We start from the raw sequence: 23,820 nt of genomic DNA on the forward strand, positions 1-23,820 counted from the left end.
GGAGAAGGTGAGAGCACCTTCTTTATCAGGGGTAATGGTTATGGGCTAATCTATGTTAAGATGGAAATGGGCCTGCATTAAGGATTTGTATCTGGGGCTGAATTATGCCTTTAGAACACTTATGATGCATAGTCTACTTTTCCTCTGTGGACGGGTCTCACGCATACCTATGCATCACCTTAGCCACCAACTCTGGGTTGAAGAAGCCCTAGCAGAACTTCTACACGGGCTGTTATTTGGAAGGCATTATTCCATCAGAAGATTTGTAGCCAGCGAACCTGGGCCATTTCTAAGGCACTACACGGTACGCTAGGAAGCCAGCAAGAAGCTCCTCCCCGCGGCGTAGAAGAGGGCGTTGCGGAAGTCTGCGAGCCCCTTCGGCCGGAGCAGCGCTCGCCCGGCCCCCAAGCCCCGCCCCACTTCGTCTCTGGGCCCCGCCCCGAGCCCCGCTCCTCCTCCAGCCCCGCCCCTCCCCGCGGCCTCCCTGTCTTCCTTCCGGGTCGCGCTGGGCCCGGCTTGCCGCGGTGGTGCCGCAGCGCGAGAGCCTGGGAGCGGTCTCGCGCCCAGGCCTTCCCGCGCCTCCTGGTCGGGGGTGAAGCCCTCGGCGCGTGCCACTCCCGGACCCTGCAGGGTACGGCCCTTCCTTTACTTCTCCCTCATGCGGGTCTCCGTCTTCCTTCGTCGCTGGGGCGGGGCCGGGAGGCGAGCTGTTTGGGGGGAGCGTGGGCGTGAGGCTGAGGCCCCCTCCACTCGCGCCTCCGCCTCCTGCTGCGCGGCGTTTGTGGGGCTTGCTGGGACCTTTGAACTCTGCTTAGGTGCCAAGTGCAGCTTCCCTGCACTAGTGTCCCTGCAGGGCTTGAGTCGTAGCACTGCGCAGAGTTGTTGACACCGGGGAGTCTGCGGGCTGCCCACACCTGCCGCTCCTTCCTGACCTGGTCTTCAGCCTGAGCCACTTGCCTGCTGAAGAAAACTTGTTGCTGGTGTACCTGCTGCCATTATTTCCCTGTGACATCTGATGGTTTCTGCCCATGCCTTTCTTCTGGACTGCCACAAGATGATGGTTGCAACCTCGTTTCCAAGTTTAGGGGTGCACCTAGAATCTGATGATGACCATCCACTTGTCCTTGTGCACATGTTTGCAGTGTGGGTCGTTTTGTGTTTCCTTGGCCCAAAAGCTCATTGCCAAAAAGACTCCCCCCCACCCTCAAGTTACTTGGAAAGAAGTTAAGATGATATAAACTTGTGGTCAGGTAGTTGCATTGATAGTTGATACTGTGTCTGGCTTTGTGCCCTGGAGGTCTCACTACTTCACCAGGTGTGGGTTTTTTGCTTGTGTCTATCTCAAGATATAAGCTGACTTTTCTGCTTTCTGCATGCATTCCTAGGTTTCTTAAGTTCAGAATATGGGTACCTTTTTCTCTTCAAACTCACCTCATGTCTCTCTTTTATTACATATTTTACCTGTTGGTTGAATACAGGGGCCTTTTTCCAGTTACCTCAAGGCACCTTTATCAGATATTAAGTTCTTGAGGGAAAGTAAAGTTTTCTTTCTAGTGGCAGTGTGCATCACCCCATAGTAGGCACTGAATTGGATTGAATTGGATTCATTTAATACTTTCAATACCAACTTTTACTTGTCACCTGCTGTCCCAAATTTTGGGTTTTCTGAACCCTGCATTTTCATATCCTTCCTTTTGTTACTGACTTGAAAATCAGAGAGTTCAGCTAAGTATAAGGTGGTTAATTTCTTTTGCTTATGCCATGATACAGTTAAAAAAAAAACACACAAAAAAACCCAATGTTAACAGATTATCTTTCACTTCTGTGTGTGTGTGGTCATCTAACAAAAACTGCCCTTTCTTTTTCTGTGTTAGAATCATTGTCTTACTCTCATAATTTTGATGTAGTGTACAATTGCCATTTAACTTCATGAATTTAACTTTGGTGTCCTCTTAGGCCACTTATCATCTAAATTTATATGAATATCCTCTTCTTTTTTCTTTTAGTACTCTTGCTGGTTTTTTTCATATATAAGGTAGGAAGCAAGACTACACCTTTTTTGTTGCTGTTAACCAGTCATGACAACATCATTTGTTGAATTCTCTTTTTCCCTTCTGATAAGTACTCTGTATATATCGCTAACTCCAGTGTATTCTTGGGACTCTTTCTGAACTGTTCAGCAGTGATTCTGACTTTTTGTGATGATGCCACACTACTCTTGTTACTCTAACTTTGCAATATGTTCTAATTTCTAGTAATTTGAACAATGTATATTGTACACATTCTTAAATATTTTGGGAATGAACTCATTTAGTTGGGACAAGTTAAGTCCCCTTCTTTACATCTTATGCCCCTAAGTTTCTTGCCTATGTTGGAACTTAATATTTTTGGTTTGCCTTTACCACAATCAGTTGAATTAGTAATGCTTGTTAAATAAATCCCTTCTGTTGCTCACTCAGTATTCACTATGTAGAGTTGCTCCCTAGAGTTGTACATAAGAGAAGCAGCCTGATTAAAAATGTGCAAATCTTTTGACTTTGCTTTTTTGTCTTTAGTACCTGTGATATATCTCTTTGTCAGTTACAAAACAGGACATTCTATACCTGTTTTCAGTATCACTTCTATAAGTGATCCCTCAGCCTTGTGTCCATTTTTATATTACCATCTCAACTGGATATCCCAAAATAATACATTTTCAAGTGTTTTTATTAATAAATACTTAAAAACTCTATTAGGTCATAAATAAATATGTATGTTCTCTTTAAAAATTAAGCAGTACATAAATAGCCAAAGGAAAATGTGATAGTGTTCTGTGCCCACCTGTCCAATAACCATGTTTCACAAAAGTCATAACTGTTTAATAATTTATTCTTACATTCCAGATTTTAAAATGAGTATAATATACATTTGTTTCATAATTGGCAGTCTATTCTGTGTAATTTTTCTGCAAGTTTTAGTTATAGTTGAGGAACATCTTTTTGTGTCAGTTCATGTAACATATTGTCCTTTTTTTGTGATACTGTAGGTTAAACTCAGGAATGCTCTACATCTGAGCTACATTCATAGGTTTTTGGAAAATTTTTTTTTTCCAGACAGTGTCTTGCTAAGTTGCCCAGGTTGGCCTCAAGCTTGTGATTCTCCTGCCTTACCTTCCTGAGTAGTTGGGACTATAGGCATGTGCCACCATGCTTGGTTCAACGTTATCTTGTCTCTAAAAAAGTCTTTTTGGCATTTAATTGTAGGAATAATCCAAAATTTATTGAACCAATCCTCTGTTGATATTTAGACTAGTATAAATTTATATTGTGTTTATAATATAAACAAAATTACAGGATAATTTTGTATGTGCAGTAGTTTCCCCTTCAGTTTTATTTTCTAATGGTTTCAGTTACCTACAGTCCAGCCTTAGTCAGAAATTATTAAATGGAAAATTCTAGAACTAAACAATTCATAAGTTTTAAATTGTACACTATTCTAAGTAGCATGATGAACTCTTATGCTTTCTTACTCCACGAATCATATCTTTGTCCAGCACATCCTTGCTGTGTCTACCATCCACTTGTTAGTCACTTGGTAGCATCAGGGTTATTAGATCAAATGCATAGTTTTGTCATTCTTGTGTTCAAGTAACCCTTTTATGTATGTATGTATGTGTATATATATATATATATATATATATATATATATATATATATATATGTATGTATGTATGTTACTAATGGCTCCAAAACTCAGTAGTAGTTATGCTGGGAATTCAGATATGCCAAGAGAAGGTATCAAGTGCTTCCTTTAAGTGAAAAGGTCAAAATTTGTCATAGATATGTGTACATGAGAAGAACAAGTATATACATGTGTTCCCTGCTATTTGTGGTTTCAGGCATCCACTGAGATCTTGAAACTTATTCCTTTAGGTGAGGGAACTACAGTATATGTTTGCACATTCATTTTCTTTAGTGCAAATACTTAAATTGCTGGGTCAAAGACTATATATATTTTTAAGTTCTCAGAGATTCTGCCATAGTGCTCTTCAAAAAGGTTGTTAAGAGTAGACATGTACAGTTTATAAAAATGCTCCTTTTGCCATCATATATCATTGCTAAGAATGGCCAAGAGTCTGCAATTGTATCCAGCTTGCAAGCTAAGAGTTTGCTAGCAGAAGACATGAGTCTTCTGGGTCAGAGACAAAGAACACAGCAGTAATGGCAGCCAGAGCATATCATCTTGTGCTGAGCCCTGGTGCCCCAGTTTCTACAGGATGATGTGACAAAGGCCAGATAACACTAGCACATGCCACAGGTTTCCTCCTGAGTTTAGAGAATCTGAATTTTTCATAGTGGAGTACAAGTAAACATGCCTGATTTTTGCCTTAGAGGGAGACATCATTTTTCTTTAAACTTACCCACTGCTCAAGAGGAAGACCTCTTTTTATATCCCAAGGCTGTTTACTATATAAATGGTATAGAAAAGATAATCTGAAATGAAGATGATCAGTGCCTCTGTTAAGACATGTAGAAATTGATGTTTCTGTATTATCTCATATAACAGTTACTATCAAGATGAAATGGTCATTTGCATTTCTTTGCTTAATGATGGGGTTGAATATCTGTATGTTTACTGGCCATTTGTATTTTTCTTGCATGATCATATCCTCCTTTTATTTTTCTGTTGAATTTCTCTTTTATTGATTTATAATAGCTCTTACATATTGTGACTATTATTGAATTGGTAAATCATTTATTAGTATTTTTTCACATTTTTTAATAATGTGATTATTGGGAATTGTTGCTACATATAAATCTTTAGATTGTTTGTTTTTGTTAGAACTTAACAAACTGTACTCTTGAAATATATGTTTTTTTGGAATGCAGTTATGTCCTGAAGTAAGTTTTAATAGTATTACACCATTTTAGGTAATTACTCTTTTAGCTATAATGGCTATCCATGACAGACTTAAAATATTGTGTTTTGAGTTTTTTTTAGTCAGGATAACTGTAACTCCTCTATATTTTTGTTAGGTAAAATGTTCTCTTGTTTTAGTATGTAAAAAATGTACAAAAATATTTAGATAGTATTTGGCTAAAGCAAATTCATATAATTAGTATGCTTTTAACAGAGATATCATTTTTTTCCTCTTCAACCAGATATGATTCATTTAAAATGTTTTAGAAAAACATATAGTATGTATTTATGAAAGATTTAAGGTTCTTTTGAATTCACCAGTCTCCTCATTCCTATAGTTTATTCTTATCTATTATGAAAAATGAAGAAAGGGTAAGATATAGTTAATATACCATAATAGTATGTGTATCTAAGACACCTTGTAACTAGAAACATATCCTTCCTTGTCACAGTGTGAGATAGTATTTAGGTGGGAAGTGTGTTTCCAGATCCATTATGTCAGAAAATCACCATTCCACTAATTCTACAATCTGCTTGCTTTTTTTTTTTTAATCATTGATTTCTCTAATTCTTTTTTCTGCTTTTCTTGCTACTAAAGATTGGTGATGAATATTTCAGGAGTTTTAAATATGCTTGTTAAAGAAACTCTAGGAGAGAGTAGAGAGAACAGTTTTTGCAGTACTCTCTGTTGCCAATTTCTAGTTAAATGGAGTCTAAATCCTGACTTTGTTTTCTGATAAATCATTTTTAGTCTGACTTTGTATACATCTCTTGCTTAGTCCTTGCCATTTTCATCAACACAGAAGAAATTTCTGAAGAAGTTAACCATGTTCTAGATTTTTTGTGTCACCTCCTTACATTTTTGAGGGTTACATTGATCCCTGAAGTGAAAGACACATTGTTTCCTTCTGCCCTTAGGGTTTTAATCGTAGTTGGTTTCTCTACCTTCTCCCTCTACCTTCAGATGCCTGGAATTTCAAGAAGCTTTGAAGCTGATTAGGAATGTTTAGTCTCCATGTTGATCTACTTAGTTCATTTAGAAACTCCACCTGTTTATTCTGTATTGGGGCCTTGTGTCAGTTAACATTCCAGCACTATAACTTTGGACCTGCAAACATGAGGATGGATTTATTTTGGCTCACAGTTTCAGAGGTTTCAAGACATAGTCACTTGGCACTATTGTGGCACAGTCCATCGTGCCAGGAAAGTGTGGCTGAGGAGGCCTGTTCACATCATGGCATCCAGGGAGCAAAAAGAGAAAGGGGCAGTATCTGCTTCAAGGCCCTCCCAATAACCTAACCATCTCCCAGTAGGCCACACCTCTTAAAGGTTCTGCCACTTCCTAGGAGCACCAGAGGCTGCAACCAAGACTTTAACACCTGGGTCGTTGGGGGACACTTATCATAGCAAACCTTGTTGATTAAAACACTAATCATAATAAAAATGTTTTAACTGAAGATTAATTTACTTAGAGGAAAAGAGGTACATAAAATCTTAAGATGCTCTCCCTAGTAGTTTCTGTACTGGGCTGATAATTTCTCAATATGTTAGTTTTAAGCATATGGTGCATTTGGAATGTAAGTAATTATGATGAAGGCAAAGTGATATACTTTTGCTAACGTTCAGTATGTGCTCCCCCACAGCATGCCTAATACTAGATCAATATTAAACCTGTCTTTTTACCCTTGCTGTTATATTCTCGTCTCTGTCAGTCTGTCTTTTCTCTAAGCTCTAATGTTATCTCTTTTTTTAAGAACTTCTTTTTTATCCATAGTTTTTCCAGTTCTCTATAATCAATCTATGGTCTTAACATAGATTTGGAATTTTTAAGAAATCATCATATTTGAGAAAATAGCTTTCTTTTCCCTCTCCAATCATCTCTTTCATGAATCTTTCTTTAATTTCAATCAGAGTTTCTTTGTGGCCAGAGTCAAGTCTCTTTTATGTATTCAGGGGGCTGCTTTTATACTAACGGAAGTTATACTTTTTAATATTTTCTTTGAACAGTAAAATTTCAATATGTATACTATTCCTTCTTGGATGGCTTCAAAGACATTCACACATTTGATTCTTAACCATTGTGTTTCAGTTTTTGTTATCCATTTTCATTCTCTTTTTCTCTGTGCCTAGATAGGGAACTTTTTTTTTTTTCCACATGTATCTTACTTATAGAGTCACTGGTTTCGTTTCTGTGTTTATTTTAAACGTGTTTATTTTAATTCTTTCATGCCACCTCTCTGCCAATGTTTGTAGAACAAGAAATGGTTATTGAGCCTAAATTGGTATGCTTTAGGCCTTAAGGATATAGTTATAATTAAGGTACATTCTTCGAACTTGAGGAATTCATAGTCTGTTGGGGTAGAAAAATATATCAGCAGATAAGAAATAGCAGATAATATGTGACATGTAAGTGCAAATGAAAGATGAGTGGTGGGTAAATTCTGAACTTGACCTTGAAGGATGGGTGAGAGGGTGTCAAAGCAGAGGAGGAGGGAGGGTATTCCATCTAAACTCATTGAAGACTCAACACTGCTGAGCCATCAAAGCCCAAGTGCTGTTGAGGGCATTGTGGAGGTTCTGGGGGTCTATAGCAAAGGTTGTGGGCATGTGAAGTGAAGAGGAAAGAGGGAAGATAGGTACAAAGGTAGGTGGACCTTTCTTATATATCATATTATTAAAAAGTCAACTTTCTTTAAATGGTATATCTGTGTATTTGAGAAAAATGAGGAGAAAAGACCCATGAAGGAATCTTAGAAGAAGTTACCAGAGAGGCAGAAAGGGTTATGAGTATGTTATTTTCTATAGAAGCCTAAAGGGGGCAGGCCAGGAAAGAGGGCTGACATGATGGTTGGATCAAATTAAAATGTAGTTTGGTTAGTGCTACTTCAAATTCACATATAATTTCGCTCTTTTGATTGGCATATTCCTTTATTCACCTGCTTTTGATTTCTAGATTTATCCAAAAATATCCTTTCTGTAGAATAGGATCTCTTGACCAGTTTCAGTAGGATTGAAAAATGATAAGCATTAGGTGTGGATTTTTTTTTCTTGATTTATTACCACATTATACATTCTGTTGCACTTTAGTACTGTGCTACAAAGCTGTCTAAATTCTCCTTTGAGGGGTGAGGGGGGTACCAGGGATTGAACTCTGGAGCACTCAACCACTGAGTTACATCCCCAGCCCAATTTTGTACTTTATTAGAGACAGAGTCTCACTGAGTTGCTTAGCACCTTGGCTTTGCTGAAGCTGGCTTTGAACTCGAAATCCTCTTGTCTCAGCCTCCCAAACTGCTGGGATTACAGGTGTGCACCACCGTGCCTAGCTAAATCCTCCTTTTTTCACTGACTTGTCTCTATGGATTATTTTACAAGTAAATTTTGTGTTTTGGTCCCTTTATTATGCTATATTGCCTATGCTATATTGCTTGCCATTTTCATCTTTTTTCCATATCTTTTCACTTCAAGTTGAGAATCTTCCTTTGAGTTTTAAACTTGTTTTCCAGGTTCTTTCATCACAGAATCAACCTAGTCTTTATGTTGTTCTAGCTCTAGATCAGTTTATTGTCTCTTTTTTTGTTTATTTCATGAAAAGTCCTCTTCTTTCCTCCTTTTCCTTCTGTCAAAGCACAAGCCGTCTTCTCTGCAGTTCCTGCCATCCTGCTTCTCTCCGCCTCATCGACTCCCCATCTCACTTCAAATCTCAGTAGTAAACATATGTTCTCCCTTGTCTATACCTCTTAATTTCTCTTTTCCACTGTTATTGCTTTCTCTGTAATTGTATTATTTAACTTTGTTAAGCATCTTATAAAATGAAAGATGTGTTTGAAAATAAAGTTGTATTATAATAACATTATGTCATATAAAGCAAGTTGTTTCCCAAGGAATAAGAAAGTCTCAAGATACAAATTAAAATGGCTGTTGTTTTGTATTCCTTGATTATGCTAGTATAAAAGTTCAGTGTGTCGTGGAGAATTTCTCAGCTTATATTCATTGTTTGTAAGTGATTGATTGGATAAAACCTTCTTGAAACTTGGAAAATAATATTTTTGTGTCATAAGAGTCTCTAAAATTGAAGTCGCTTTTTGAATGGACTAGAAAAGAGAATGACTCCCAAAATGTAGATTTTATAATCATTCTTTTGGAAAATTTAGTTTTCCAGGTTAATATTTATTTATTTGCACCATAAGGGAAAAATCATTTTGTCTTTGTATCTCATTCTCATAAAAAATAGAATTATTGTATCTTTTGTACTTGGTTCATTGCCCACTGGGATATTCATCAGTTATCACAAATTGTCTCTATTTCTTGGCAAAAAGTCCATATAGTACATGGACAATTTGGACTTCTGCTTTGGTCATTGTTACTCATGTGAATCCTGAGACAATGATTCTATTCCCCTTTTCAGCTTTATTTCCCAGAGAAAAGTAGAGAAAGCTACCTTTCTTTCTCCATATGTCTTTCCCTACCCCTAAAACACTTTTATGTGTCATCTTAGCATAATGAAAAGAAGTTTAGAATTGGTGAAGGGTGTTAGAGAGTTTGCATAATTTCTCTTTTTTGTTTCTTTGCCTTGTTTATTTTCAAAAAACAGGATTTAACTTCTATAACATTGTAGCATTGATAAAAAAGGATAACAGAATACCTTTTTTAATGTACTGTACATTACTTTTTCTTTCAAAAATTTCTTTTATTATTTTTAGCTTATTTCACAAAAAATAACTAAGGATCATTATTAAGCGTTGTAAAAAAACAAATCATCCATTTTATATTTCTGTACTGAAGAAGCTTGACTGTTTAGTATATATTTATAGTTTATAATTCACTTTTTAATATATTGCTTCCATGAAAATTTTATTGAACTTTAATAGGTTTAAAATAGTACTGCCAAGGCTAAAATTTAGCTCAATGATAGAGTGCTTGCCTAGCATGCACAAGATCCTAGGCTTGATCCCCAGCACTGCAAAACATTTTTTAAAATAAAAAAATAAAAATAAATAGTAATGTTTTCCATGTGACAGTCTTGTTGATTTTGATATTCTATAATCTTTAATAGTAAAATCTCACCAAGAAATACTCATAAAGTTTATGACTTGGTGGGGTAACCAAAATTTGACAAATTTGTCTCAATCTTTTTGTCAAGAATGATTGTGAAAGTTCACATGAAGAGTGATATCTTACTTTGCAGATAATTCTTAGGTTTTATAAACTGTTTCACTGATAAACACAGGTTTTTAAAGGAAATTGGAAGGAGTTTAGTTGTGAAGTTAGAAGAGATGTCGAAAGATCATATAGTCAATTTCTTGAGGATGTCTAGGTTGACCAAAACATCATTGTGTGGCACACGACTATATTTTAATAAATGCTTTGCTATTCTTTTTCAGAAAAAGTTTTGTTATAGTTGTTCTAATGTATTTCTTGTTCTTGGAATCTTTATTGAGTCTGGCCCTGATTACGGTTAATTTTTGTAGGGTCCTAAAATAATTTCCTGTGATGCATTTTTGGTAAGGGATTGGTTTGTTCTGTGCAGAAACATCCTTGCCTAGAGATTTCACATTTGTGCCTATCAGGTCCTAAAGTTCTACTAGTTTGAGATCATTTTCTCTTTTTCTGGATAGGGGGTGGGTTGGGATTTTTAAATCATGAAGGTAGTGTGAATTTAGGCCCACACTATGCTTGCACCTGCCTAATAGTGTTCTGATTTCCCATGATGACTTCTCCATTTCTTCAGTCAATGTCATGCGTACTTGAGCTTCCCTTAGCAAATGTATCTTCAAGTCTTGGTTTTAGGGTGATCCTTTCTGAGTTTTAGCTTCATGAGGTCCTTCCATGCTTTACTATGTCTGCATGGGTATTAGAAAGTTCCCTTACAACCATGATGACCAGTAGCTGATTCTATGAGTAATATTATCTTCATCTCTTTGATGTTCCTCTTCATTTCTCACAATTTTGTATTCTTTTTGTTTGATTTTCTGCACTTATTTGAAGCCAAGCCCTTTATTTACTGTTTCATTGATTATATTTCATCAAGCATCTCAGTGTTTAGACCTTATTGGATTTGAGAGACAGAGGGATACCATTGCATAATTTTAAGTTATTTTAGGCTCATAATGTTTTTTGTTTGCTCATCACTTTGCTATCAACAGTGTCAAACATTTTGTGTCTCCTGTGTACTGAATACATATGAAAATCTTTAACTTTCTTCCTTCAAGAAGCTTACTCCTAATATAGACCTTAGTAGAGCTAGGTCTGATACAAATGAAGTGCCAGAGAGTAAAACTGCTAATGTAAAATAAAATGATTGGAAAAGAAACAATAGTACAGTTAAAACTCAGAGTAAAACATGAACGGTGGTTAGAACTTGACTGGGTTTTCTAGGTTAGATAAAAAGAGATCTGTCTACCTTGAGGAGAGCCTTGAAACACCAAAAAAGGAAATCAGATTGTATCTTGTATGTCAGAAAAAGCCATTGATTTTTGAGTGGGAGGGACATTTAATGAAAGTAATGTTTTTCAGTCTTAGTGCTAAAGTTTTGGAAGGTTAACACATTGCTTTATTAAAGAAATTGGTATATTCATCTTCCTTTACTTAGGAGAAATTAAATTCAAGACTTACAGGTCCCAGAATAAGTGTTTGATTTTCTGTTTATATTGACAAGAGATTGCCTACTCAGTGAGGAATATGGGCCAGGTGTATGTTATAAATTATAAGTAGAACTGGCTGGGAACTAGAGTATTCACTGGGGGACTGCTAGCCTTTCATTTCAAGGTCTTCTGGATTGTTAAAGGTTATAAACCAAACATTGTTTTTTTTTGTTTGTTTGTTTATTTGTTTGTTTTTGTACTGGGGATTCAATCCAGGAATGTTTTACCCTTAACTACATCACCAGTATTTTTCACTTTTTATTTTGAGACAGGCCTTACTAAGTTACTGAGAATCTTTCCATTTTGCTAAGGCTAGCCTTGAACTTCCAATCCTCCTTCCCCAGTTTCCTGAGTTGCTGGGATTATAGGCATGTGCCACCACACTGGGCTAAACTAGACCAAGTTTTTAAAAACACTGTTTGGCCCCAGTAAAATATGTCTGTTCACATAGTTTGAAACAGAACTATGAGTTTGCAATCTCTGTATAGATAGGGTTCATTATTATACTTTCATTATAGTCTGTTTTAAAATGTAAAAAACAAACAAATAAACAAACAAAAAACCCAAAGAAAAGAAAAAGACTCTAATTCAAAATTGTCCACAATGTTTAGGAAAATGTACTCTGTTTCATTTGAAAGACTTGTGTCTTAATAAGTAGCTACTTGTTTATAGTAATAATCTTTCTGGGATATTTGACTTCCTGATTTGGAAATAAAAATGTTTTCCAAAACTCTTATCTTACAGGTAAAATAATGTCACATTTTAGCATTTGTACCTGAAAGCAGCAAGCAGATTTCAGTCCACATGGATGAGTGCCAGCTTCTACATTTCCCCTGTGTATCCTGTGACCATTCTATCTGGGGTGAGTGATTTCTAAGAGTAGCTGGCAACAAACCAGATGCTAGACAGCCAAGGACTGCCCTAACAAATAATGCTAAGAGTTATAAATTAAACACTGTCTGGTGATCTGTGATGTGTAAGGCAGTTAATTTAGTTGGTCTGAATTAACTGTCAGCTCCAAAAACTATATTCCCATAATGTGAAATCTGTACTAAGCATGTTTGGAAGAGAATAATAATTAGCAACAGGGAATCCTTTGTAAAAATGTGAAATTATGGCAGAGGCTAAGATTGAATTTATAGCTGTATTTTAGTGGTGTGCCACATATTACAAATAATTTTTTAAAGCTCTAGGACTTGGTATTTCTTGAACAGTGGTTATTATTTTATATAAAATTGGGCTTTTAGATTATACATCTTCCATTGCCTTATAACATCAGTTTTGCTTTCCATTTAGCATAATATAAGATAAATTTATAATATTTAAGTTTCTAAGAAATACCGGAGATTCACAGTTTTTGTTTAAAACTTATTTTTCAAAGTTTCATTCTGGGAAACTTCATTAGGGTAAAGCCTGCTAACTTCTCCATGCATTTTTCCACTTACTTAAATTATTTTACTTCACAAAGCCATTCATTTTTTAGAACATCCTTCAAAGAGTTCTTGCATCTTACTGAGGACACCTGACCTTTTGAAGCTTCATAATTCACATCTAGATGTCACCGGTCTTTCCCATGTTAACAGTTCTGACTATGTTTTATTATATGTGCCTTCGGCGCCGAGCCAGGACAGCTACAAGAGGAGAAATGATGAACAGCCATAGAACTATAGAATCAAACAGCCGGACTTCCCCTCTCAATGCAGAGGTGGTCCAATATGCCAAAGAAGTAGTGGATTTCAGTTCCCATTATGGAAGCGAGAATAGTATGTCCTATACCATGTGGAATTTGGCAGGTGTACCAAGTGTATTCCCAAGTTCTGGTGACTTTACTCAGACTGCTGTGTTTCGAACTTATGGAACGTGGTGGGATCAGTGTCCTAGTGCTTCCTTGCCATTCAAGAGGACACCGCCTAATTTTCAGAGCCAAGACTATGTGGAACTTACGTTTGAACAACAGGTATATCCTACAGCTGTTCATGTTCTGGAAACCTATCATCCTGGAGCAGTCATCAGAATTTTGGCTTGTTCTGCAAATCCATATTCTCCAAGTCCCCCAGCTGAAGTAAGGTAAATCTCAGTTTCAATGACCTAAGTTATATGGTTCAAGGATGTTTTTTCCACTGAAAGTATTATCTTAAGCAATTTGAACAAATCTAATTTTGAAAATTGTCCTGAATTTCCTGTGGAGAAGAGTGATCATGCTTGTGAAGATTTAATGCATGTTTTCTGTCTAAGTACCTCACATAATAATATTCATAGATTGTGACATTTGCATGACACAGAATTTATAAACGAAAAGCACAATTTGAACTAATAGTGATGTGGTATGGACCAATCTGAAAAGTTAGTAGAAAATATTACTTCTAAAATATTTCCAAACTCGCATTATGTTACTGCTTTTAATTACCGTGAACAACTCAAAATAGACCTAAGGAGTGATGCTTTAAAGGTTATCTTTAGGAGATTAGCTTTGATTTAGGTAGATGCATTTGTAACATGCATCTTGATTTAAAAGTAAGTGTTGCTTTAAGAAATTCTTGAATTTTCTTTACAATCCTATTTACATCATTAATTTGCATAGCAGCTCCTCTCATTTTTATGGTTCATCCTTCTTATTTTTAAAAATATAATTATTTGACTAGATGAAATAATCACATAGGTTAATAACCTAGAAAGTACATAATGTGCCCTTCCACATACCCTGTTCTCCATGTGCTCAGGACTCACCCCTTCCTAAAGAAACCACTTTTATCACCTCTCTTTGTATCTTTTCAGAGTTTCTTTGTGCACATATAAGCAAAAACAAATATATTTTTATTTTCTTTATTCACAAAAATAAGCATACTACTTATATTGTTTTGTACCTTATTTGTTTCAATAAGTAGTATATATTGATTATGTTCATATAAGTCAGAGAGACCTTCCTCATTCTTTCCTATAACAGGAAGTAGTGCATAATATATATGTACTCCAGTTTATTAACTTGTCAATAATTAGTGGGCACTTAGTTGTTTCCAATATTTTATAATTATAAAAATTAACTCAGGGAATAACAAAATCATAAGTCACTTTAGCTGTGTGCATGTATATCTATCTGTGGGATGAGTTTCCTGAAAGAGTTGCTTGGCCAAAGAGATACACATTTGTAATTTTGAAATACAGTAACAGATTTCCCTCCAAAGGGTTTGTACTTGTTTACATTCTCATTGGCAGTGTGTGAATGCGCATGCGTTGTCGCATTGTCAAACTTCACCCACAGAGTATGTTGATAAATCTCATTATTCTTGAAACTTAATAGATTAGAAATTGTATTTCATGTCAATTGAAAAAATCCTTATATTATCTCTGAGGTTAAATATCTTTTCATATGTTTAAGAACCATTTATATTTGCTTTCTTTCAAACTATTGGATCATGTAATTTGTTCATTTTTCTATTACTTGTGATCTTACCAGTTTTTAGATCTTTATATAATTGTTAATTCACTCACTCATTAATTTAATGTCTACCATGTGCTAAGCATTGTTTCAGATATTGAGGATAAATCAGTGAACAGAGTACAAAATAAACACAAATTCCTGCCCCTGGGAGAATATTCTATCCTGAGAATAGTTCATGGGCACCTATTAAATGTGGAACCCTAGCTGTTACCAAATAGGAGGAGTGGGGCAAGGGTCAGCTTCTACCCTGTGACATGCTGCTCCCTTGGTATCTCTCCTCAATTCTAAGGGAATACCTTCACAGCCTCCTAAAAAACAAGTACAGAGTCTCAACTCAGGTTGGAGACTGCTGGTATAATCTTTACTTATTCTTTTCAGGTATACTTTGATAATTCATTGTGTACAGTGTAATTTATAAGTTATTAAAAAAGAAACACAGACTGGGCACAGTGTAAGTGCCTATAATTCTAGCAGTTTTAGAGGCTGAAGCAACAGGATTCCAAATTCAAGGCCAGCCTTGGCAACTTAGCAAGTCCCTGTCATAAAAAGTCTCTGGGTTCAATCCCCAATACCCACCCCACTACACATGCATATACATTCACAAAGAAGAAAGAAAGAAAAGAGAGAAATTGACATCTTCTAATGTACATTTTTTTTTCCTAAAAGAAAATTAAGTAAATTTGGACCAATTATTTTCTTATGTGAGAATTGTTTTATTAGGACTTTGTCATTCTTATAGAGTTATCCACATTTCTTTCTAAAAAGCTGAACAAATTTGGGGATAAGATCTATGAAACATGTAGTGTGTTTTCTTCAATTCAAAACAATGCCTGCTGAGTTGAATATAAGTCACAGTTTTGGGTTCCTGAAAGTTATAGTTCACATTTGTGATGAAAGTTAGAACTTTATTTACAGATGTGTTTCTGATTTTCTTTATTGATATTTAGCTCCATTCCTCAGAAAATACCATTAAATTTTGAGAGAAAAGGAATCTAACCAGTATATATTATTGCAGTATAAGAATATGCATTTTTAAATTTTACTAATTATGAAATCAATAAATGTTTCATTATAAAAAATGTTAGAAAATACAAAAAAGAATATATACATGGAAAAATATCTATAATTCTTTTGCCCAGATTTAGTGACATTTTGGTGAATTTCTTTAGACTGTGACAAACATTCATTGAATGCCCTCTCTGCCAGTTCAGTGCCGAGAACAAAACAGAGCCAGACAAAGGTGGCTCTTGTTCTCTGGGCTCACAGGCCTGCTTGCAAGAGGACCATGGGATCATAGGGAACGTGTTGGCAGAGGGGAGAACCTAACCTATGTGCTTCAGACAAGGCTTCTCTGAGGAAGTGAATTCACTGAGAATGAGGATCAAGAGAGGTTCCACTGTGACTTAGAAAGGTGGAGAGAGAGAGAGAGAGCACATTGAAGGTGAAATCATGGTATTTGAAGAAGCAAGAAAAGTCCAACAAAAGTGTAAAGAATAAGCTCTGGGGGTCTGTAAGCATGAGACAGATATTAAGATCTTTACTAGTGGTTTCCCAGAAGCTAATCTTGAGGTTTCTGTTTCTGCGCAGATGTTTATTATAGAAGTGCTGTAGGGGAAACCAGTAAGGAAAGGAGAAAGCATAGTACAGAAGGGGAAGTCAGGAAGGATGCAATTTTAGAAGAATTTTCGGTCTCCTGCACCAGTCCATCTGCATTGGTCAATCTTTGGCATGGGCTGGAGCGATGAACAAATGAACTAAAAAATCTTTGGGCACTTGACATGCTCTAGAGGAAGAGACCCCAGGAACCCAAGGAAGCTCTGTGAATAGGCTTAAAGGTATAAGTGACAAAGGGTGAATCAGTCCTATCTAGAGGATGAGCACAAGGACTACCAAGGAATCTAAGTGGAGCATAAGTGAGATGAGTCAGCTGCAATAAACTAATAAACAAAATAATAGTTGTAAAGATTAGAGAACTCATGTTGAGTTGTCAGATTATTGCTTTGCTGAATAAGCAGACATTTAAAAGACATATGAAATACTAACATTATTTATCATCACAATCATTTTCATAAAAGAAACCTTAGTATATACCAAGAAATCAGTACAATCAGATCTTGAAAAAAGAACAGTTAGCGATTTTACAAGAATATTTGTGCTTGCATGCATGTATGCTGGTTTGTATATATCAATATACTTTTCCTTTTCACATTTTTTAAAATATTTTTTTAGTTGTAGTTGAACACAATACCTTTATTTTATTTATTTATTTTTATGGGGTGCTGAGGATCGAACCAGCACATCTCACATGCCTAGGCGAGAGAGAGCGCTACTGTAGAGCCACAATCCCAGCCCTCTCCCTTTTAACATTTATTCATAGAAAACTCCATCATGCAATACTGCATAGTAATCATTGGATTGTGTTTCCTATCACATTAATTGAGCACACAATTTTATCCCTATCTTAGGAGTTAGCAAACACGTATGTTTGGAATAACTCAGAAATTTGTTTGTAGAAAATGGATTTCTTACAGTCCCAAACATTCAGAATCTAAAAGCAGTCTTTTAATGATTTCATCTGATTGCATTTCTTTGTTCAGCCAATGAAATAGAAAAGTTATAGGTAGTTCTACCAGATCTCAGTCTTTTCTACTTCTTGCTCAGTGCCATTATTAAGAGAAAAAGAAAAGATGCAGTATTGAGTGTCCTGATAAGGTCTTAATAGATGCTGGTACAGGAGTCACAAATATGCTAGCTCAGGGTTACAATTTGGAAGAGACACAGGGAAAAAGGGAGGGAGAAAATGACAAGTTGAAGTCATATTAAAGAAACTGATTGGAATTACATAATTTGGGGATGAAATTTATTTTGGTGTGGGTTTTTTAAGCACTAAAAGAACTTTAACTGGATAATGAAGTTTAAAAAGCAGGGAGAACTGGTGTGGTGGCACATACCTATAATCCCAGCAACTTAGGATGCTAAGACAGGATAATGGCAAATTTGGGGACAGCGTAGGCTATTTAGTGTTACCCTGCCTCAAAGAAAGAAAGAAAGGGCTCAGTGGGTAGAGCACTTGCCTAGCACACATGAGGCCCTAGTACCATGAAAGAGGAGGAGGAGGAGGAGGAGGAGGAGGAGAAAGGGAAAAGAAAGGATGTCATAGAATTGGTAGCCAAAGAGAGTTGCTTAAGCAACAGTTTCACAAATTTATCATAGATTAGTGCCCTTGACTTTGTGGGCCCAAGAAACACGATTTTTTCATTTAAGTTAGAATTAACCAGGTCCTTCACATAGAATGGCATTTTGTTAGTTTCCAAATAGAGATGGACTGAGATGTTGTCTCTGAATACAAATAGAGGCTCTTTATATTTGATGTATTTTATTACTGATTTTCAGGAGAGAATCTGCAAAAATAATGAATATGGAATGATTTTAAAGGTTCTAGAAAATGTGTAAGTTTCATTCCTGATTCTCTTGGTGATGTTTACTAGAATTCCCACTGAGTATCCCACTTCTGGGAATACATCCAAAGAAAATGATGTCAGCATACCAAAGAGACACCTGCATACCCATGTTTGTTGTGACCCTATTCATAATGTCTAAGATGTGGAGTCAGCCTAGGTGCCCATCAATGGATGAATGGATAAAGAAAATCTGGTATATACAAACAATGGAGTATTATTCAGCCATAAAGAGAATTAAAATTCTGTCATTTGTAGCAAAATGGGTAGAACTAGAAGACATTATATTAAGTACAATAAGATAGACACAAAAGACAGGTGCTGCATGTTCTCTCTCATATGTGGAAGCTAAAAAAAGTCAACCTGGAAGTAGAAGAGTGATTACTAGAGATTGGGAAGGGTGTTAAGGGTGAGGGTGGAAAAGGGACATTGGATTTTATTGGTATATGCAACATGCATATTTGGAAATATCATACTGAATCCCATTAATATGTATAATTAATACATATTAATAAAAATGTTTAAAACTAAAAAATAAATTAAAAAAAGAAAGAATTCCCAGAGAGCATCTGTCTTACATGTTTATTCCTGTAGGTAGAAATTACCATATCTCCTTTTTCCATTCTTCCAAGATTAGAGCTGTATGACCTTGTTGACCTAAAGGCCATTAGGGTACCTATATGTCAATGACTTTGATCTACTTCAGCTTCTTATGTGTCTCATAGTAGTTTTTTGCTACTTCTTTTTTTTCTTAGATTTCAGTAGGTTATTGGGTTAATGAACCAATAGTTTATTGGGGGTTAAAAAAAATCTCATGTTTTTTATATATAAAAACATTTTATATATAAAAACATTTGAAGTTCTATTAATAATCAGTGAATTATAAATTATATTCCTAAGGAGGTGTGACTCACTATGAAATTAGAGATTATTTTAAAAAGTAGATAGTGCTTTTAGTGGTCATGTTTATATATATTGGTGTAGCTTTTTTTAAAGCAGTCTGTAGTGTTTACTGAGAGACTTTAAAATATTCTTTATTTTTCAATATAAAATTAAAAATTCTTCTAGCCAAAGTAAACAATTAGAAATAGAGGAAAAATGTTTGTAAAATATTTTTATATTGTTTTAAATTTTCTCTGCTATATTAGAAAATAATAATTAGAGAAGTAGTTAATTATGTTACATGAGAATATTAGCTTTAAAGAAGAGATGGGACAAATAATAGTAGTAGGTTGAGCATTTCATTGGGGGAACACAACATGAGCAAAGTCCCAAAGTTAGAAATAATTTACTGTGTAAAAGTAGTAACTAAGTTTCCTGGGAAGTGGGAGTTCATTTGGAGGAATAGGACTTGCTAGGTACCAGAGATAAAGAATGACTAAAAATATGAAAAAATGAAAATTCTGGAGAAGGACATATATAAAAGAATTTCCTGAAAACTTTAGTAAAACCTTATGACTGCATTAAAAAATGAGAAAAATCAAAGATAAAAACCATTTTGAGTTTGTATGAGGCCAGTAACAGGAATGGAACGCTGGACAAAGAAACCTTTGTGTGGCAAGATGAAGGTGTAGTTCCTGCAGTTGGTTTGAGATGCAGCGCACACAGGACAACATTTTCCTATGTGCTTGATCCTTAGGATTCACTTATTCTGTAAAACTGAGTGCTATTCCTCAGTTACCTCTACCAAGTTTAGTCTTTAAGTTGATCAATGTGAAATCTGCAAAGGAATAAAAAGAACTTTGGTGTTTTTATAAAAATAATTTAATTATATGTATGACATTTAGCTTTTAATTTTTTTTCATATCCTAGAAACAATTCTTGTGTTTGATTCTATTCACCTTACTTGACATGTTTCTCTCTGTGGTATATTGGGCATGGGGCTGTAATCTTAAGATACTGGTAGATATCATTCTAAACTGTATTATAGGGAAGTTTCTTTCTTTGGCAGATGGGAGATTCTTTGGTCAGAGAGACCTACGAAGGTGAATGCTTCCCAGGCTCGCCAGTTTAAACCTTGTATTAAGCAGATAAATTTTCCCACAAATCTTATTCGACTGGAAATAAATAGTTCTCTTCTGGATTATTACACTGAATTAGATGCAGTTGTGCTACATGGTATGAAGGACAAACCAGTGCTTTCTCTCAAGACTTCACTTATTGACATGAATGATCTAGAAGATGATGACTACGAAGAAGAGGATGGTTGTGGAATGGACAATCTTAACAAAAAATTTAGCAGTACTGCCCTCAAGGAAGGGCCAAATAATGGATATTTTGATAAATTACCATATGAGGTAAGCCAAAAATGTTCAGTAGCAATATTAGATACAACAGTATAGATCTTTAAATGTTTGGAAGTTACTGTTTATTTTGCTAGCTATCAGAGGAATTGGAAGCATAATAGGTAAGGGAGTATTCCGATGTGTTGCATATTTTAGTTTTGGAAAAACTAGACGAAAAAGTAATTTTGCTACTTCTTTTGGATTAACTTCAGTAATTCTGGATAAACTATTAAGTATATGTTGTTATATCATTAAATAGCAATAACCAAATACACAAGCCAATAATAAGAATAATAAGTTATACTCTAATTCACAATTATACATTATAAGTATGGGCAGTATGTGCAGTTTTATATGAGTTACATTAAAGATAAGAGAAATAATGATTGTGAGATGAATGTTTATACCATTTAATAGTCCAGATCTTTCCTAAGTATCACTTGTTCTTCCATACTAACTCTGGTATATATTCTTCTAGCTCTAAATTTTGGTCTAGGCAGGTCCAGAGTGCCTTCTCCTGGAAATACTTTTTTTTTTTTTTTTTTTGTATCTTGTTTGAAATCTTTTTTTCAGTGTACTTACAGAGGAACAGTTGTGTAGGATATTTAGCATCCCTGGGTCCCAGGTATCAAATGCCAGTAAGTATTTCCCAGCAATGTGACACTAAAACCTTTCTCCACCTGTTTCCAAATATCCCTGGTAGTGAGAGTGGGGCCAGGCATTTAGACCTCTACAAAAAAACAATGTATTCCTAAAAATGATATAATCAGTTTTTTTAAGAAAAATTTATAGACTCATTTTTTTTTTTTTTTTTTTTGGTGCTGAAGATTGAACCCAGGGCCTTGTGCATAGGAGGCAAGCACTCTACCAACTGAAGCATATCCCCAGTCCTAGTCTTAAATTTTAACCAACCTATATATCCCCCTTCCAAAATGTTGGTATTTAAAATTTCACTGTAGTAACATAGGAAGCTTAACTTGCATGGAACAATAAGGCAGTCTCTTGAATACCTAACAGTAGTTATAATGTCTGTATAATATTTTATGGCTAAAATACTGTGATGTATCTGTGAAGTAGCTATTAAAATTGCTAGACATAGATGATTTAAGGTCAAGAGTTCAAAGGTCAAGTCTTGTTTTATGGAAAGGAAGCTTCACAGATTGGATAAGACCTTCTTGGTAGAAGGGAAGAAAAATGAAGCAGAGTTGAATTGGGGCAGAGAGAGAGGAGTGTGAAATACTGAGAGTGTTCCTCCTCAGGACTCAGGGATAGCTGTTTATCTGGAGGAGAATGAATCACTTCTTTGATTTTTACCCATTTTCTAAAACTAGAAAATAGAAATTTAAAGTCAGTAAATATATTTACTGTTTAGTTTGTTGAACTTTATTCAGGCCTAATAAATGCTTGACATATAGCATTTAAATGGAAACAGGGAAACCTTAGGCAGAGAGAAAAGAATATAGAAAGGTGAGAAGTGAAACTTTGTGACTTGATTGGAAATTCCAGTATTTCAGTATGGCTGAAACATCAGATTTGACTGCAGAGGCTGCATGAAATTAGATGGAGGCTTAGCGCTGTTGCAGTGTATATCTTCATTCACATGGATGACAATGATTGGGACACCCTACCCTTGGCAGTGCACATCCTACTCTGCTGTACTATAGAGTAGGTTTTGCCTCTGGGTTTTACCAGCAGATTTGCATTTTAACCCTTTACCCAGTGGTCTTCAGGGTACTGTCTTATTCTGGTTTATAGCAAAGTTAGTTCGGGAAATCAAATACTTTAAATTTTATAAATAATTTACTTTTGCTAAAATATTAGAGCAGATTCACAATTATAATTGAATACTTTCTTTTGTTATTCTTATGCTGTCTTTGAGTGGGAGGGAAAGATGTGGAATAATAGTTAATATTCCAGAAATTATCCATAGTATTCAAGCATTTTTGTGCATGCTTTGGCCCACAATTACAATAATTATCCAGATGTTTTGGGTTCATTTGAATTTGTCTTTCAAATGGCTTATGGCATAAAAAATGATTGTGAACATTGAAGGTTTGTTTACTTTAAGGAGGAGAATTGTAAAATGAGATTTATGTCTTAGATTAAGCTGGTGAATGGAGAATAGATCAATAGGAAGTTAGGGTGGGAGGCAGAGGTCCCAGTTAGGAAGCTACTGCAATAATTTAGACAAGAAATTATGAAGCCTTCCAAGTTGGAATGTTTGAAGAAGACATTAGGTGGGAGAAATATTTCAGAAGTTCAAAGGTTGTAATCAAAAGTAACTGGTGAATGTGGAGATGAAAAACATCAGTGGGACTTTTAGGTTTCAAGTTGAAATGACCTGGTGGGTGGACATGCCGTTAATTTTAAAATAGTAGATGAAGGTAGGAAGGTGCCTATGATTCATCAAAGCAGACTTGTTTGTGGAGAATAGTGGGCACTTGCTATTTGAGTTGGAAACTCATCAGGAATGACTGAGTTTACATTTGAACAAGTCACATCTAAATAGAGGGGCACCATGGTAGATGAAGTTGACAAGTGAAACACTGTGAAGTTTGAATAAAGAGCCAGGAGTAGAATTCTGGGTAACATTAATTAAGACATCCAAGAGTTCCATAGAGGAAAATAAGCTAGAAAAGGGACTTGGGATAAAGATGAGAGAGTCTTAAACCAAACCATTAAGAAGTTGAAAATGTCTGGAAGCCATAAAAAGACATCAACTGTAGACGGTTGTTTCAAGTGCTCATTAGTTTTGGTCATTGGGAGAACTTCAATATAGTATTTTACCATGATCAATTTAATGGAGCCATTATTATAGGGTGATGAATGAGGAATGTTACCATATTTGTTCCCACATGTAGTCTCTGTGGAAGAAACCAGGCGATAGAATTGATATTCTTGGAAGGACATTGATTAGCTTTGATGAAAGCAGAGTACTATATCAAGAGTTAATACTGCAGAGTACAGTGAATGAGATTAGGTGTGTTTTGGGAGTTCTGCTCAATGTGTCACATCCTGTCTTCATTGTGTTATACAAATATACTTTATACTAGGATCCCCTCCATGCCAAAAAAACCCCCACATTTTGACAGACA

General features: G+C 35.6%; 1 protein-coding gene across 3 annotated transcripts in view; it reads left to right on the forward strand.

The window, feature by feature from the left end:
* The first annotated feature begins 503 nt into the window (after window positions 1–503).
* The window catches only part of Fbxl4 (F-box and leucine rich repeat protein 4), a 91,164-nt gene continuing 67,847 nt past the window's right edge, over window positions 504–23,820 (forward strand). The window contains exons 1-4 of one of the 3 annotated variants that reach the window (XM_076859902.2): window positions 504–631; window positions 12,288–12,405; window positions 13,012–13,610; window positions 20,392–20,737. In XM_076859902.2, coding sequence (XP_076716017.2) covers window positions 13,099–13,610; window positions 20,392–20,737 — 858 coding nt within the window. In that variant the 5' untranslated portion in view covers window positions 504–631; window positions 12,288–12,405; window positions 13,012–13,098. The remainder of the gene's footprint in view (window positions 632–12,287; window positions 12,406–13,011; window positions 13,611–20,391; window positions 20,738–23,820) is intronic. The other 2 variants (XM_076859901.2, XM_076859903.2) reach the window with 2 other exon arrangements.

This window comes from Callospermophilus lateralis, chromosome 6, assembly GCF_048772815.1.
Source record: "Callospermophilus lateralis isolate mCalLat2 chromosome 6, mCalLat2.hap1, whole genome shotgun sequence".
NCBI classification, from domain to species: Eukaryota; Metazoa; Chordata; class Mammalia; order Rodentia; family Sciuridae; genus Callospermophilus; species Callospermophilus lateralis.